Below are 17547 nucleotides of genomic sequence, written 5' to 3' on the forward strand. Positions count from 1 at the left end.
AATGAAGTCTATTTGATACCTTCCAGTGTCTCCAGGTCTCGTCCACATATACAGCCGTCGTTTGTGGTGTTTGAACCAAGTATTGGCAAGGATTAAATTATGATCAGTGCAGAATTCAACCAGTCGACTTCCTCTTTCATTCCTTTGTCCCAATCCACATTCTCCTACTGTACTACCTTCTCTTCCTTGGCCTACCACTCCATTCCAGTCTCCCATCACAATCAGATTCTCATCACCTTTTACATATTGTATTAAATCTTCTATCTCCTCATATATTCTTTCGATTTCTTCATCATCCGCTGAACTAGTAGGCATATAGACCGGCACTATTGTGGTGAGCATTGGTTTGGTGTCTATCTTGATGACAATAATTCTTTCACTATGCTGGTCGTAGTAGCTTACCCACTGCCTTATTTTCTTATTCATTATTAAACCAACTCCGGCATTTCCCCCGTTTGATTTTGTGTTGATAATTCGGTAGTTGCCTGACCAAAAATCTTGTTCTTCTTGCCAACGTACTTCACTTATACCAACTACATCTAACTTTAGCCTATCCATCTCCCTTTTCAGATTCTCTAACCTACCACAACGATTCAAACTTCTAACATTCCATGCTCCGACTCGCAGAATGTCAGTATCCATCTTTCGGATGATCGCCCTCTCTCGTGTAGTCCCCACCCGGAAATCCGAATGGGGGACTAGTTTACCTCTGGAATATTTTACCCGCGAGGAAGCCATCATCAGTACATCATTCATACAGAGAGAGCTGCATGTCCTCGGGAGGTAGTTACAGCTGTAGTTTCCCATTGCTTTCAGCCGTGTAGCTCCCATCATGTGAACAATAAGTTTCCTTCACCAGAATAAACACCCCCCCTCCCATCTTATCTCCTCGGTCTCTACGATAGACTTTATACCCTTCTGGAAATACTTCTTATTACCCACCCCTTCTCTCAACCACGATTCCACTCCTATCACCACATCAGTCTCATAAGATTCCATCAATGTACCGAATTTTAATTGTTTATTTACTACACTCTGACAGTTTACCAAGAGCAATCTCAGACCCCCTTCCTCCCTAAAACTTGACTGTTGCAATTGGGTAACATTTGACTCATGAGTTGAGAACTTCCCTGGAACCCAGATCCTTGTACATAGATATTGATTTAAGGATCTGGGTTTTCTGGCAAGTTTCCCTGTATGTGCCAGTTTAGTGGTATGGGTTTTCTTAAGTGCAGATTAGTTTACAAATCTCTGTTGATAATTGTAGCAATTTGTCTACAGAGAGTTGCTTTTCCATTACCATTCAGATGTAACCCATGCCTTGTGAACATTTGCCTAAAGTATCTACTATATAGACATTTCTAAAACTCTTAAATAATCTCTTGATTTTTATATTTACATCATGTATAGCTTTGTTCACACATGAGTCCTCTGAAAGGTCATACCTGGGTGGCACATTAACTACAATTACTTTTGAGTCGGGTAGTTTGGAAATCTTACCTCTGAGGGTCGTAATTAGTTCCTCACCTTCATTTGCAGCAATGTCATTTGTACCACTCACAATCACCACATAATTGTCCTTCTCTAACACAGGATCACAACTTGAAAGGACGTCTTCAGTTTTGGCACCTGGTTTTATTAGTCCTAAAACCTCAGTTTCTGGATTCTGCAGCTCATCCTTGATGCCTTCTGATAGTTTCTCCCATGTTTAACCTCGGCCGACTGGATCCGTCGCTGCGCTCCTTATACCGGCCTTGACAATTGCCTGTGAAGCCCAGCATAAAACTGTAATTGGAAAGTTTCACCATAATGCCGCTGGAGCGCTGGCTTACTACCCACTGACAGGAAGCTGTATACCACAAATTGCCACATTTCCAATTTTATTTATATGGTTTTGCTGTCATAAATGTTGGCAATGTGTTCACAATGAGGGACTTGTTGGCTTGATATTGAGATCTGATAGTTATGTGCTAGTGAGTTAATTTTTTTATTGTGTAGTGTGGTGATTATATTTTTTAAATTGTGTTTACAGATCTTGGAATTTGTGACATTCTTGTGCACCTTTTTGTACTTTGAGCAGAAATTTTATGGAAACAAGAACAAAGTGATTTCTCGCTGTAACTTTGTCCTGAACAAGGATTTTAATTTACGTGCTAATTTGTTTTTTTAATGGTGTGGTGATTTGCTTTTCTTTAACTGTGTAAGGAAATAATCGAATATATATTGCTGTGTGCCTTTTTTGTATTCCGAACAGGAAAAAAAGAGCAAAGGTACACTATCATTTCAAGATTTCTCTGTAGACCAGGACAAAACTGCGGAGTGGCTAAAAGCAGGTAGCACTCTCATCTTAGTTTTTTGTTTCTATTTTGGGTATTTACCTTCGTTCTTTCTTTCTTTCTTTCTTTCTTTCTTTCTTTCTTTTTTACTCTGTTTAACCCTCCAGGGTTGGCTTTTCTCGTGGACTCAGTGAGGGATCTCACCTCTACCACCTCAAGGGTAGTGTCCTGGAGCATGAGACTGCGGGTTGGGAGATACAACTGGGAAGGATGACCAGTACCTCACCCAGACGGCTTCAACTTCTATGTTGAACAGGGGCCTTGTGTTGGGGATGGGAAGATTGGAAGGCATAGACAAAGAAGAAGGAAGGAAGCAGCCGTGGTCTTAAGTTAGTTACCATCCCGGCATTTGCTTGAAGGAGAAGTGGGAAACTATGGAAAACCACTTCGAGGATGTCTGAGGTGGGAATCGATACCCCCCTCTACATAGTTGACCTCCCAAGTCTGAGTGGACCCAGTTCCAGCCCTCGTACCACTTTTGAAATTTCATGGCAGGGCCAGGAATCGAACCCGGGCCTCTAAGAGTGGCAGCTAATCACGCTAATCAGGTATTTTTACCCATGAATTTTCTTTCATAGAATAATCCTTTAGGCAGTGTCGTATTTGCCGTATGATAGCAACACAACACATTTTTATCCAAGATAATATGAATTTTAACATTTAAACATTGAAACGTAAGAATCCACTACTGCTATGATGGTAAGGCCAATGTATGAAGTGTTTTTACCTGAGCAATGGGGCCAATGACCTACATGTTAGGTCTCTTTAAACAACAAGCATCATCATCATCAAGCAGAGAACAGTTTACAATTTATTTACTCAAAATTATTAAAATTCTTCTTCTTTTTTTGCTATTTGTTTTTCGTCGCACTGACACAGATAGGTCTTATGGTGACAGTGGTATAGGAAAGGGTTAGCAGTGGGAAGGAATTGGCCGTGGCCTTAATTAAGGTACAGCCTGATATGAAAATGGGAAACCACGGAAAACCATCTCCAGGGCTGCCGACAGTGGGGTTCGATGCAAGCTCACACCTCACAGCTGCATGTCACGCAGCCAACACGTTATACCCTACTGCATTTCAAGTAAAAATTATTGTCTGAATTTAGCCCAGCCAACTTCCCTGCTATTTAATATTCTAGTGAAAGGTATGAATGAAATGTAATCTGAAACTATATATATATTGAAATTAAAATGTAAACTTGTTTGAGTCAAAATATTTACGTTATGCATACAACGAATATGGAAAAAGTAAGACTTGTATGTTTTGTCCAGCCCAAAAGTAAGACTTTTATGTTTTGTCCATCACCATTCCTGAGAGCAGCATTTGAAGAATTTTAAAACTCTAATTGAACAATGACTCTTAATCTCAATATTAACATCAGAAGACAAAAGTATGTGGTAAGTTCTGCTATGTATCTAAATGCCATGATAATAAAAAGATTACTATTATTCCTCACAATTAAGGAACGTCAGTTGGACTACTCCATCCTCTGCAATTTCATTTCACGACGTTATTTTCGCACATATCAATGAAAGTAGCCTTTAGGATTAATCATTTTAACAATATTAGTCAATGTAATATACTCTTTTATACCCTAAATTAAGATACATCGGCAATCAGAGTCAATATCAGAACGTCAGCTGGACTGATTCATCTCCCTGCAGTTTCATTTCACGACATCATTTTGTCAAATATCAACAAAAGTAACCTTTAGGATTAATCATGTTAACAATATTAACCTATGTAACATTCTCCATAACTCTAAATTACGATAAATCGGCAATCAAAGTCAATATATTTTCCATAAAGAAGTATGCATTTGTACCGCAAGTAAGTCTGCCGCCAGCGCTACGTGTCGAGCTGTGTAACTACTCCGATTACAGTGTGTGGACCCGATTGTCAAGGCCGGTAAGGAGCTAGCTAGAGCGACGCATCAAGTCGGCTGTGGTTTAACAATAGGCCTAAAATAGCTACGTGTCACTTCCGTCCATGGCGATCTTTCTTCTCCAATGTCTTCTTTATCTTCCAGTTTCTTTATTTTGTCCTTTAAGCTTTCATTTTCAAGTTTCAGAGCACATAAGTCTTCTTGTAGCACTCCTAAAATCTTAATTATAGTTTTGTAAGTCTCTCTTTCTTGTTGTTCTGCTTCACTATCAGTTTGTTTACACTCAGGACACAGCCACACACTTTCTTCAATATCAGTCCTATTTACAATATTTGCACAACGAAAATGGTACCATTCATCACACTTACGACACAGAATCCCATTTTTAACTACTCTTCTGCATTTGCCAAATTTTTCACTGCATCTTACACCATCATCCACTACGGATATCACAGATTCACACACAGTAGTCGCCATCTTGTAACCGGTAACATGCCGACTCATATCTTCTTGAGTCTCCAGTAACCTATATACAAATGAATAGAACATTCTGTACAACTCAAGTGACAAAGGTGCTATACTCTAGACTCTTACCCTGTGTTGCACAACGTTACATCAGACTTATACATCAGATTTACAGGTACCGTAATAATACCGTAAATTATATACTATTAATTACGTGTTCTTACATTAAATAAAGTCGTGTTAATAAACATACAGCAGAGGTATCATGACATAACCTCACATGTTCTGTTGCACAAGACAGATTGTACAACACACAAATAATAAATGATATGACCATGATTCATACCGAATAACTAAGCAGATAATAATAATAATAATAATAATAATAATAATAATAATAATAATAATAATAATAATAATAATAATAACACCTGCTAATCAAGCTTGATATTTTCACTATCTACCCATGGGTTTAGAGAATTATTTCTAAGATATACTAGTCCATTACACTTGAATCAGAACCTCATTAAAAACAATGAAGATCCCGAAAGGTTCATTGAGGTGGAAGAACAACCAGACTCGTCATCGGAAGATGAGATAAATATGACCACAATGTGTTCCACATAATGAGCATGATAAAGACACTCAACAGCAAGATCTTCGAAGGTAATTCCACCTTAACAAAACAGATTTCTGACAACATTTCAAAAGTAAATGAAAAAATTTCAGATGAAATTTCACAAGTTAATTCTGCCTTAACAGAACACATTCTGCTGGCATGGGGGCTGGGTGTATGTGTCATCTTCATCATCATCATCATCATCATGACGCGCAGGTCACCTACAGGCGTCAAATCGAAAAGACCTACACCTGGCAAGCTGAACACGTCCTTGGACACTTCTGGCACTAAAAGCCATACGCCATTTCATTTCAGTAGGTTACAGAATTATTCTAGCAAACCCTTTCAATTCTTCCTTAGCCATACCCATATCTACTCAAATTATATACAACTGAATAAATGTTTTATGCATATGGTAACTTACTACTGAGTTTTTCAGTTTAGGAAAATCTGACAGAACGTTAAGAAGCCATAGCTTACAGCAGCTTCCATTCATCAGTAAAGAAAAGGTTGATTTTTTTTCAGTTTCTGTGACATAATTCAACCAACAGCCAAAGACACAACAGCAATGAAGCATTTTCAAGTTTTCAATATCTGTAAATAAATAGGATATTAATGTATTAACTTACCTATAAATCCACAGCACTGAAGTTGTAATTTATCCAATTTGTGTATTGCAGCTTAACATTGCTCAATGAAGAGAACGTTGAGGTTACATACACATTTCTGTTGATATTTACTTACACTTCTATACGCAATACTGTCAATGTAAGGGACTGTCGCACAACATATTCCACATAAACACAAAATCTCCCTAACTTACTTACATAATTAATAATAAACTAGCAATAACACTGCAAGAACATGTGTTAACCAACTTTACTCCACCAGTCCTCGGACTACCGGGCGAGTTGGCCGTGCGCGTAGAGGCGCGCGGCTGTGAGCTTGCATCCGGGAGATAGTAGGTTCGAATCCCACTATCGGCAGCCCTGAAGATGGTTTTCCGTGGTTTCCCATTTTCACACCAGGCAAATGCTGGGGCTGTACCTTAATTAAGGCCACGGCCGCTTCCTTCCAACTCCTAGGCCTTTCCTATCCCATCGTCGCCATAAGACCTATCTGTGTCGGTGCGACGTAAAGCCCCTAGCAAAAAAAAAAAAAAAGTCCTCGGACTGGCCTAGTCACATGATTTTACCACGCCATGGCCTGTCTTTCTCGTTGGCCTCGGTTCAACCAAGTGGCACACTAAGTTTGCCAATGACAACACTAGTAAGTGGTATATAAGTGAAGATCGGAGAGCCAATAAGGGATAGTGGCATTGTGATTCCCCACCATTTGTGTGCATAGATTGGGTAAGAATACAGTGTTGAAGAACATGACAACCATATAAATAGGTTGCCAATGTTGACCGCAGAACAATCATGTCCTATCGGGATTGTGGGGGTGAAGGTAGGATGGACTGAGTGACATGCAGGAAGCCAGTGGCCCCATCCTACCAATGAACATGCATACAGACATCCGATGCACATGGTACTTATGGACTGTACATTCATATCAAACATCCTCACTCAAGATTTCTGGCATATGGCACATCAATCTGCAGTAGCAGGAGAGCTTGTCCAGGTTCCCATTATTGGCTGCTACTGATCGATATTCCTCATATAGGTGGAAAATTATATTACTATTTCCTATACTATCATAAATTGTTGCTACGGAATTATGATGAATTTTATCTTATGCAATGCCACTGATAGCTCACCACAGGTGCCTGTGGCTGCAATGATGCTGGGAACATTGGACCTGGAGGGATAAAGTAAACTCGTGTCCTCAACCTGAGATGGTGCAGCTCTTTTCAGGCAAACCCCCAATGGACCCACAATTTCAACCACATACCAGCCCTCCTGCCATTCTTAAATTTCTGTTATCTTCTCTAATGAATCCCACTTCTGCTTGCAGTACCATGATAGTCGCATCCATGTCTTGTGGCACAAAGTTCCATACCTGCCCTTGTGTTACATTATGTGCCATCATACAAGCCCGGCACCTGGAGTTCTGGTATGAGGTGCCGTTAGATTCCAATCCTGCCTGCTCATAGTCTGCATCACTGGTATACTGGCTAGCAACCATTATATTCTGGAAGTGATGGAGCCTGTTGCTGTCCCCTACCTTCAGAGCCAGGCTGGGGCCTCTTACAAACAGGACAATGCACAAAAGTTGTGGCACATATTGTCCAATGGTTCCAAGATGAGCACCATGCCACGTTGCTTCCTTGTCTTTCACATATTCACTGGATGTCTTACCCATTGAAAATATGCGGTTCAGAGTCGGATGATGACTGGCCCACCTCGGGATACCTGCAGCCACTACAAATGAACTTTGAGAATGCATCAAAGCAGCATGGGTGAAGTTACCCCAGAAGGACATCCAAAGTCCATTCTTCTTAATGCCGTGTCATGTAGCAGCAGTTATTACATCCGTGTTGCAGCCACATAGTACTGATTTCCTGATGTTCTCCAAGTTATACTGAGCTGCAAGAATAATCATGTTACCTGTGTGTGATGGGTATTCTGTCCAATAAATCTGGTTGTGATGGCTCACGTCCTTCTTGGTGTTGCAATTTTAATGGCAAGTAGTGCAGTTATATTTATTAATAAGTTTCAGAATTTTTGGGGACAAAGATTGCATGTGGAGGAAGATGAAATAATGGACATATGGTAAAACACAATACATCTCTATTAAATTAATTTATGCTGATATTTTGGTGTTTAGTATTATTTAGAACTGAATAGATTGTAGGCTTACTTACCACATATTGTTATTTAGAAAGAGAGGTACTGAATAATATATTTGCTCACTTCTGCAACTGTTTCTCCGTTAATATCAAAAAGACACAAACTTACAAACTTACCTTCATATCTTTACCTGCACGGACGTAGAAGAAAACTTCAATAAATTTAATGTTCAGCAAGATATTTCTGTGTCTGAGATGTGATGTCTGCTACTATTGACGGCTGCTTGCACAGTGAAGGGGCGCCCTTGCTGTTGTTGCTGTGGCTCAATCTCAGGCTCTGAGGAAGTACTGACATGTGAAGGAGTCATACTGACGTTCACATATGGCAAAGGCTGTTTGTTTATGAGTGCAGCAGGGTCCAAAGAAAGAGCTGCTTTGAGGTGATTTTGTTGGTTGTTATTATTATTGTTATTAGGAGAAGATTTATCAAGGCTGACTAAGCTTCCAACAGCAGCAGGCTTTTCTGTACTACCCCCACTACTGGATGTTTCAGCCTCGAGTAATGGTTGCGTTGAACGAGACTCAGGAAGCACAAAACTAGTCTCCCAGTCTGAGTTTGAAAGAAGTTTATCCACACTGCTTGTGGAAGGGGATGATGGCAGGTCTGGAGTAGGACCTGACAGGGGCACGAGGTAGTCCGAAACCCTCTGGATCTGTAGACAAGAGTTCTCGTGGGCTGGCGGGCGCATGATGGTGGTATCTCGTTCAGCAGAAGGGGGGCGATTGAACACAGGCAGTGGTGCATTCATCACATCAGGGTCCTGAAGTTCACAAATTTAAGCACTGCATTCCATAATGTAGGATTTAATCATATTTCCATAAACTAAACTAATAAAATATGAGAAGGAAGGAAGGAAATGTTTAACAAGAACAGTACATCATTGTAGACTTCCATGGTATGCTGAACTAAATATAGAATTCACTTCATAAGTCATGGCAAATGTGTTATTTTCTTTTCTCTCTCTCTCTCTCTCTCTCTCTTTTTTTTTTTTTTTTGAATTTGCTTTACCTCACACTGACTCAGAGAGGTTTTATGGCGATGATGGAACAGGAAAGGACTAGGACTGGGAAGGAAGAGACTATGACCTTAATTCGTTACAGTACCACCATTTGCCTGCTGTTAAAATGGAAAACTTCGGAAATCAATCTTCAGAGCTGCCGGCAGTGGGGTTTGAACCCCCAACCTTCCGAATGCAAGCTGATAGTTAGATGGCCCAAACAGCACAGCCAATTGTTTGGTATGTGTTATATTTTCCAGACATGTGAGAACAAGGCAAGTCCAATATATACAATTGAAAAACTTGTCACGTGTGCTTTGGTAGCCAGTTAACAAAGTACGGGAAAGTTAGTGTGTTAACGACTGTGCTCAAAGATGGATGTAAGTAAAATTGATCAGCGGTCATGTGTGAAATTACAATTCACTGTCACAGAAATGTACGTCGGTGTCATGCGGAGCTAAGAGAAGCATTGAGTGATTGTGCTCTACCATATCAAACTGCTGATCAAACATACAAAGGGTGTTCCAAAAGAAAACAAACTTTTGAAATAGTGTGCCAGTTTGCGGGTGGAGTACACTGTGGCTACTGAGAACATGTAGCGGCATGTTTAGGCAAAAGAAAACCTGCCATTTGTTGCGTTTTATGTTGACAGTTAGTCGTCGAGCTACAGCTGCTGAAGTGAGCATGTGCACAAGCTGTTTGTCAGAATAATGCCAAAATGACAATGAAAGAGCTTGAAGAACAATGTGTGTGTGAGATTTTGCTACAAACTTGGCAAAACTTTCACAGAGACATCATAACAAGCGATAATAATAATGGTGTGTGGCCTCCGGAGAGGCCTGGTGCAGGTCTTTCAATTTGACGCCATATAGATGACGTGCGCATCTATGAGGATGGGGTCCTACCTATGATGAATTATAATGCTTAAGACTGCACACACACAGCCCCCCAAGCCATTGGAATTAACCAATGAAGGTTAAAATCCCCGACCCAGCCGGGAATCAAACCCAGGACCCTCTGGACCAAAGGCCAGCACGCTAACCATTTAGCCATGAAGCCGGACATAACAAGTGATGAGACATGGGTTTATGGCTATGATATTGAAACAACGGTGCAGTTGTCACAGCGGGTGGGCAAAGGGTTTCCTCATCCAAAAAAAAGCATGCATGAACCGTTCAAAAATCAAGGTGATGTTGGTTGTGGTTTTTGACTGTAAAATCATTGTCCATCAGGAAGTTTTACCACATGCTCAGACAGTAAACCAGAAAGTCACCAGGGAATTCTAGAATGTTTGAAGGATGTTGTGCCTAGGAAGAGACCTCAATTGTGGGAAAACCAGACTTGGATGTTTCATCATGACAATGCACCGGCTCACGTATCGCTCCTTGTCTGCAGTTATCTAGCAAAACATCACACTTCCATTGTGCCTCATCCACCGTATTCTCCAGACTTAGCCTCATCAGACTTTTCACTGTTTCTTAAACTTTAAACGACGTAGAAAGGACATCATTTGCAAACACCAGAGGAGATTCAGGACAATGCAACATGAGTCATGAACAGAAAGTGCAATCCAGGAGGCTTTCCAGAAATGAAAGAAACTATGGGAAAGGTGTATTGCCAGTAGAAGGGACTGAGGGGGACAGTGCTTTAAATGTTGTACAATAAGCTATAAACATAACATAACGTAACTTCTTTTTGAACACCCCTCGTAGACACATAGCCACAATTGAACTGTTGCAGAATGGATATCCCATGTAGGCTCACACAGAGCTGTCAGTGACCATTATTGAAAAATTTTAATAGAAGAAATGCATTGGACTGTATAGGAAGTATCCACACATAAAGGTGTTGACAGTGTTCTGAATTTTGCAACAGAACTTGCTAACACACAAGATATAGGTGCATATTAAAACTGATTTCTATTTACTTATCTTTCAATTGTCTCTTGCTCCTGTAACCTGATTTAGTTTACATTAGCACTGAGAAGCACATTAATGACCTTCAAACACATATAGTGGATTTAAACTGCTCCTGCCAAGAAGAGTGGCTCAGATGGTTGAGGCACTGGCCTTCTAACCCCCAACCCGGTAGGTTCGATCCTGGCTCAGTCAGGTGGTATTTAAAGGTGCTCAAATATGCGAGCCTTGTGTCGGTAGATTTACTGCTACATAAAAGAACTCCTGTGGAACTAAATTCTGGCACCTCAGCATCTCCGAAAACTGTAAAAGTAGTTAGCAGAATATAAAACCAATAACATATATTAAATTGCTGCTGCTTTATTGGTGGTTATAATGTGGTTACATTGACTTATGAAACAATACCCATTTAATATTTGTTGTTGCTTTATATTTAAAGGTTAGGATAATGAGGTCAACAGCTCTGTGAATAAAATGGATAATATATAAAGTACCTATGTGATTGTGGTGTCAATACGGGTATGTGAACATATGGTTCATTGGAGTTAGTATCAAGAAATAAAACACATGCCAATATGGGAGGAATCTAATAGCTATGTTAACTCCTATACTGATGACAACTAGACAGTATAACATCTATTTGAATTATGCCATGGAGATAAATCTCCAACTTTTGTTGATAGCCTTATCGAACCTCATCAGGAGAAGACCATAAAATGGAGTGAAACAACTGCCAACAAATTTGATTACTGTGTATGACTATTCACTTTTGAACTAAACCGTGAATGCACAGTGTTGAGGAGAGAAAATTTATAAAAGAATAGAGAAGTAGAATATCAGGTGCATTTATTGCATTTGTATTCTTTCACATTTTAACCATCTTAGACTGATTGTGATTCCCAAGAACTGAAAGTATTAACATGACCTGATGTTCCCAGAGGTACTGTATTGAATAAAAAGGGCTACTGAATGATTGGAAAGCAAATGAACCTTCTTGAATACCAGGCCAAAACTACTGTAGTTGTTAGTTCTACTTAGAAACAGGTTAGTGTGACCTCACCATGGTGTGGAAAAAGCTGTAGAAGTACCGTAGTAGTAAAGCATCTAAAGAAATAAAACTGTGAGAAATAACCATGAAAGTCTACAACCATACTGCATGACATTATTTTGTTGAATTCCTCACAGTCAGTCACAAATGAATAATACTGGAAAGTTATAACTTAAGATGTTAAAAAATATCAATTTTGTGTACTTTGGATTATAATACGTGAATAAAGTACTTCACATAAAATGAGTTCATCAAAACATTTAATAATAGTGAATAATACTATGCAAATGTAAAAGTATGAGTATTTAAGACTAGTATGAAAGAAAGTTTTATAGAAAAAATGAACATGTTTATCTTCATTCCTTCTCATATCATATGCATAGAAAATTCTTGAGAGTTAATAGAAATTACATGCTTTTACATTTACACAATAATCTTATGATTAGAGAAGTAATATTCATCCTTTGACTGTTTAGTGTTATAGGTCAAGAAGGAAGAAGGGGGAATGTGAAAATAACAGGTAGTGAAGTAGCCATTCACTGATTCAACTGGAGTGAAGGTGACTAAGCCAATTTAGAACTAAGGGCAAAATCTGCATTGAAGCTGATAGATAACATTGGTACCTGTCATGACAACCTTGTAGTGGGTACAACAAATTAGTGGTATTGCTGGTGATAGTAGGGACAAATTTGTCTCCACAAAACTAAGAGGGTTTTGAAGAAAACATTTAACTCTTGTAAACAACACATCTTACAATGAATATATTCACATAAGAAAGACTCAAAAAGAGGAAGGGTTAATATAGACCATGAAGATAAAATAGGTAAGGCTCCTAGAGGATAAGATCTCCCATGTGGAGTGAGGATGTGAGAAGGTTGTTGCAGAAGGCATGGTCTGCAGGGATTTAGTAAATCCATTTTATCCTGGATTGCAAGCCTAAAGCAGTTGCACTACATATTGTATGGGTAGAAATTATTATAACAGAAATACTGTTCAAGCATGGTTGGCGGTTTGATGTGAACAAATGTGTCAATTCTGACATTGGGAAGGTGGAGGTCGATAATGATGAAAATGCAAAAATAAAAAAAAAGTCTCTCAAATGAAATGGACACTTGTAATAGGAGTTGAGGTGATTGAGGAAGAAGTCAAGGGGGTATTCTTAGCTGTTGCTAGCTTCCTTACTTGAGTAAATTAATTTCCTAATTTTCAAATTTCTGTCAACGTGATAGGTTGCTATCCCTTTTATCTTATTGGTGATTAAAAATAACAGAAACAATGTTTATGTAGGTCTAAACCAAAAATGATGAACAGTTTCATGATATGAACTCTAGACAGGAGTGACAGTCTTTTCACAGGCCACTACACAAAAAATTCACACTCTTGAATCAAGGTGGTGTAACTGTGAACACAGACAACCCAGAATATAATATAAATTACCATGCACTGCTTTGATTACACTGGTATGTTCTGCAGTCTTCAAATGATCCTTGATCTTTGGTCAGTCTTATTATAAAAAATTTTAAAAACCCATGGTGCAAGAGCCCATGAAGGGCTTTGACCTACCAAGCGACCGCTGCTCAGCCTGAAGGCCTGCAGATTACGAGGTGATGTGTGGTCAGCATGAAAAATCCTCTCGCCGTTATTCTTGGCTCTCTAGACCGGGGCTGCTATCTCACAGTCAGATAGCTCCTCAATTGTAATCACGTAGGCAGAGCAGACCTCAAACCAGCCCTCACATTCAGCTAAATGTCCCTGGCCTGGCCGAAAATCATACCTGGGGCCTCTGGGTAACTCAGTCTTGTTATAGAATAATTAAATCCCAAAATCCCTATAAATACTATAAAACTGATAACTTCCTATAGCGGGTTTCCATTAAGACAAAGTATAACAAGATAAGTGATAAAGATATGTGATGAAAGTTATGTTGGTCCAAATAGGTCAGACCTTAAGATAGTTACAAATCCTCAAACGGGCACAATTAGTGCAATTACTACCTTTTCTTCACAGACAGAAGAAATTCCTTCCAGAAATTCATAAAGAAGGCTGAAATGGTATCATGATCTCCGACCATTAGACCATTAGACCTATAACTTCAATGTTGTACAGTTGGCTCAAATTTTCTGAGTGAACTTCTTTGGGTTAGCCTAAGTAGTGTTCAAATCATATGTTCAGATTGATAATGAGGACTTTCATCCTGTCCTTATAGGCCATCATGTCAATCCACTGTGGACTTCTTCATAGACATTGAAATTTTTCTTGTGGAGTTCATCAGCAATCAGTGTTCTTATCTTTAGGTGACATGAGTTTCTCAGCACTTCTCCGCATGAACAGGAACCCAGGACGTGGGCCAGAGTTTCTTTCTCTCTGACTCATTGAGAATAAAGGTTTCTGTCTTGAGTTCTGCCCAGAACAGTTCGTATTGCAGAAAAATTCAATTTCATTTTGATAGCTTCTCGCCATTAACTGAAGGAAAGTCCGGCTCCATGGCTAAATGGTTAACGTGCTGTCCTTTGGTCACAGGGGTCCCAGGTTTGATTCCTGGCAGGGTCAGGAATTTTAACCATCATTGGTTAATTCTGCTGGCATGAGGGCTGGATGTATGCGTTGTCTTCATCATCATTTCATCCTCATCTAAGGTGTAGGTCACCTACGGATTCAAATCGAAAGCCGAAGTCCTTGGACACCTCCCGGCACTAAAAGCCACACACCATTTCATTTCATTCTTGCAGGAATGTCTTTGGTAATGCTGTAGCCAGTTCTTTGATGGGAGATGTTCTTTATAGAGCTCTATTCTGATCTCTTTCTGAGGAAGAGAGTTCCAAGCTACTAGCTGACAGCTCCTCAACTCTTGGCATATTGTTCATAGATTAAGAAAAATGCCTCTTTTACTGGAGATGCTGTCAGAATCTGTAATATAAGGGCCTGTAAGCAGTGTATTATTTCAGATGCCAGGTCACACATTTTTGAAATGTGATTGTTTCCAGCTCTAAGGAGGGCATTGCAGGTGCTTATCTGCTACAGTTGAACTTCCCACATCACATTACAAAGCTCAAATTCTTTTTACTTCACATCAAAGTACAGTGCACTCTCAGGTGTGTCCATGGATAGCTGCAGGATTTAATTCAGAGAGGTCCGGATTATTTTATCAACAGCTTGTGAGAAATTAGCTGGTACATTTTAAATTTCTGCTGTTTGAAAAGTGTTCGCAGTAGGGAGACAGACTGTTTTGTATAAAACATTGAACATTTGGTCTGATTTGAGTAATGGTGGAGCTATTGACAGATCCAACTTCCCATGGAGGTTTCATAAAGCAGTAGTCACACTGAGGATGAGTATAAGGTAAACTCATATCCTCATCCCAATATGGAGCAGCTCTTTTCTGGCACACCCCCAGTGGAGGTGAGCTGCATGTACCATTTTAACCACATTTTAACCACATTTTAACCTGCCATTCTTAAATTTTTGGCAGTACTGGAAATCAAATCTGGGCCTCCTAGGCTGGCAGCACTAACTATTACACTACACAGGGGGGCACCATTAAATGTGAAATCTTTAAAAATCTTCCTTGACAATCTCGGAAGTGTTTGCAGACAGAGCTGTTCTATTTCCCCCTCATTCTCCAGATCTAACAGTTTGTGATTTCTACTTGTGGGGTATGTTGTACGTTGGGTATTCATCCCGAAGGCTGGTTTGATCCTCCACAGCTCCACCAAAAGCTATCATAGATAGCCTAGGCATCACTGAAGAGGCATACTAGGGAAATGAGGAGTGAGGTAAAAAAAAATGTCTCAAACAAATCCTCACAGATTGGAGGAACTGAAAGAAAACATTACAAATAAAATCAGAAACATTACAGAGGCAGAACTCATTCACATCAGCCAGAATGTGGTTACCAGATACAATGCCCATATAACCCACGAAGGGCGACACTTTCAGCATCTTTTATAAGGCAAGGTTTCATGTAGAAATGTATACATGCTTAAAGCAGGGTGGCCACGAGTGACGTAAGTTTGGCTGAGGCAGCTGTCATAGCGCAGAGTACAAGCACCATGCGTTCAGTCTGAGTTTATATCATAGACCCTGTATATTTCCCCTTAAAATAATAATCACCAACAGTAAGGTCAGCAGTGTCTCAAATAATCTTTACCTCTCAAAGAAAATCTGAAGATTGTGGAAATCCCTCATTCATCTGGAGAGCTTGTTTAGTTATCTAAAAACCACCACAAAACGGGGGATAATTCTAAAATATCTGCCACTAATTACAATTTGTTCTACGTTGCACTGACACAGATAGGTCTTACGGCGACAATGGGACAGGAACAGGCTAGGAGCGGGAAGGAAGCAGCCATGGCCTCAATTAAGATACAGCCCCAGCATTTGCCTGGTGTGAAAATGGGAAACCATAGTAAACCATCTTCAGGGCTGCCGACAGTGGGGTTCGAACCCACTATCTCCCGAATACTAGATACTGGCCCCACTTAAGCGACTGCAGCTATAGAGCTCGGGTCTGCCACTAATGAGGAACAGGAAATTACAGGAAATCTAACATTTCATCCATTAAGTTACTGAAATTCTTTATCTTAGCCATGGAACAGGTAACTTTGCAGATTATAATTTTTTGTTATTCATGTTAACATTTGGACCATGCTGTATAATAAGAACCTAGGCCTATTAGGAAATAAGAAGTATCTCTCAATGCTTTCAATATAGGATGCACTAGATGAAAGAATAACAGTCAAAGTAATAATTGCCTGCAACTGCAATTACTCCCAAGAACTTTCCAACTATTTCATCATAACTGTCACATGAAAATTGTTAGATAATGAAAGATTCTCCAACAACAACCACAAAATTTGGCTATGCATTGAGATAGGAAGAGAACACAAATTTTGTAACCAAGGACAGAGACTTGAAATGTGTAAGAAGAATAGAAGAAAACTAAGAGTGCATTTATCAGGAATGCTTTAAGAATTTATGTGGTAGAACATCAGGAAAAGAACGACAGAAAAAGGTACAATGTTCAAATGACAGAATGAATAAGAAAGTTCAGGAAATAAATAAACTATGCATGTGGAAGACTGAAGAAAGTAGAAAGATGTATGAGGTAAAAAGGGCAAAAAATCTCAAATTTAATGTACAAAGACTGATTTAAAACACCAAGTAATTCAACAGGCACAGATAGCAATGAAATGAGAAGGATATCATCATGTGGTCTAATTGGTAGCAGCTTATTGGCTGACGGAAATGTCACTGATTGCACTTTACAACCACAAGGACTTCTTGTGGTTTGAATTTAACTAGTGATTTCTATACCCCCAAATCCTAAGTAATTGTTGGCATATACTCCTTAGGTCTGCTTTCAACAATGTGGGTTAATCCTTAACCCAATGTAACTCTGTTTTAACTCTGAATTTGACTATTCATTCTGTTTCATAAAGGTGGTTTAGTTTCAACTCTAGGTTATGGTCAGAGTTAAGTTAACCCCTC

At 39.5% G+C, this 17547-nt stretch overlaps 1 protein-coding gene across 5 annotated transcripts in view; it reads right to left on the minus strand.

The window, feature by feature from the left end:
- Positions 1-17547, minus strand: part of Alk (Anaplastic lymphoma kinase) — a 730031-nt gene that overhangs the window by 37395 nt on the left and 675089 nt on the right. For 4 of the 5 annotated variants that reach the window (XM_067151542.2, XM_067151544.2, XM_067151543.2 and 1 more), the window contains exon 24: positions 8216-8859. In XM_067151542.2, the coding sequence (XP_067007643.2) occupies positions 8269-8859 (591 nt within the window). In that variant the 3' untranslated portion in view covers positions 8216-8268. Of the gene's footprint in view, positions 1-8215; positions 8882-17547 lie in introns of those variants that run through there. The other variant, XM_067151545.2, reaches the window with a different exon arrangement.

Source organism: Anabrus simplex, chromosome 7, assembly GCF_040414725.1.
Source record: "Anabrus simplex isolate iqAnaSimp1 chromosome 7, ASM4041472v1, whole genome shotgun sequence".
Classification (NCBI taxonomy): domain Eukaryota; kingdom Metazoa; phylum Arthropoda; class Insecta; order Orthoptera; family Tettigoniidae; genus Anabrus; species Anabrus simplex.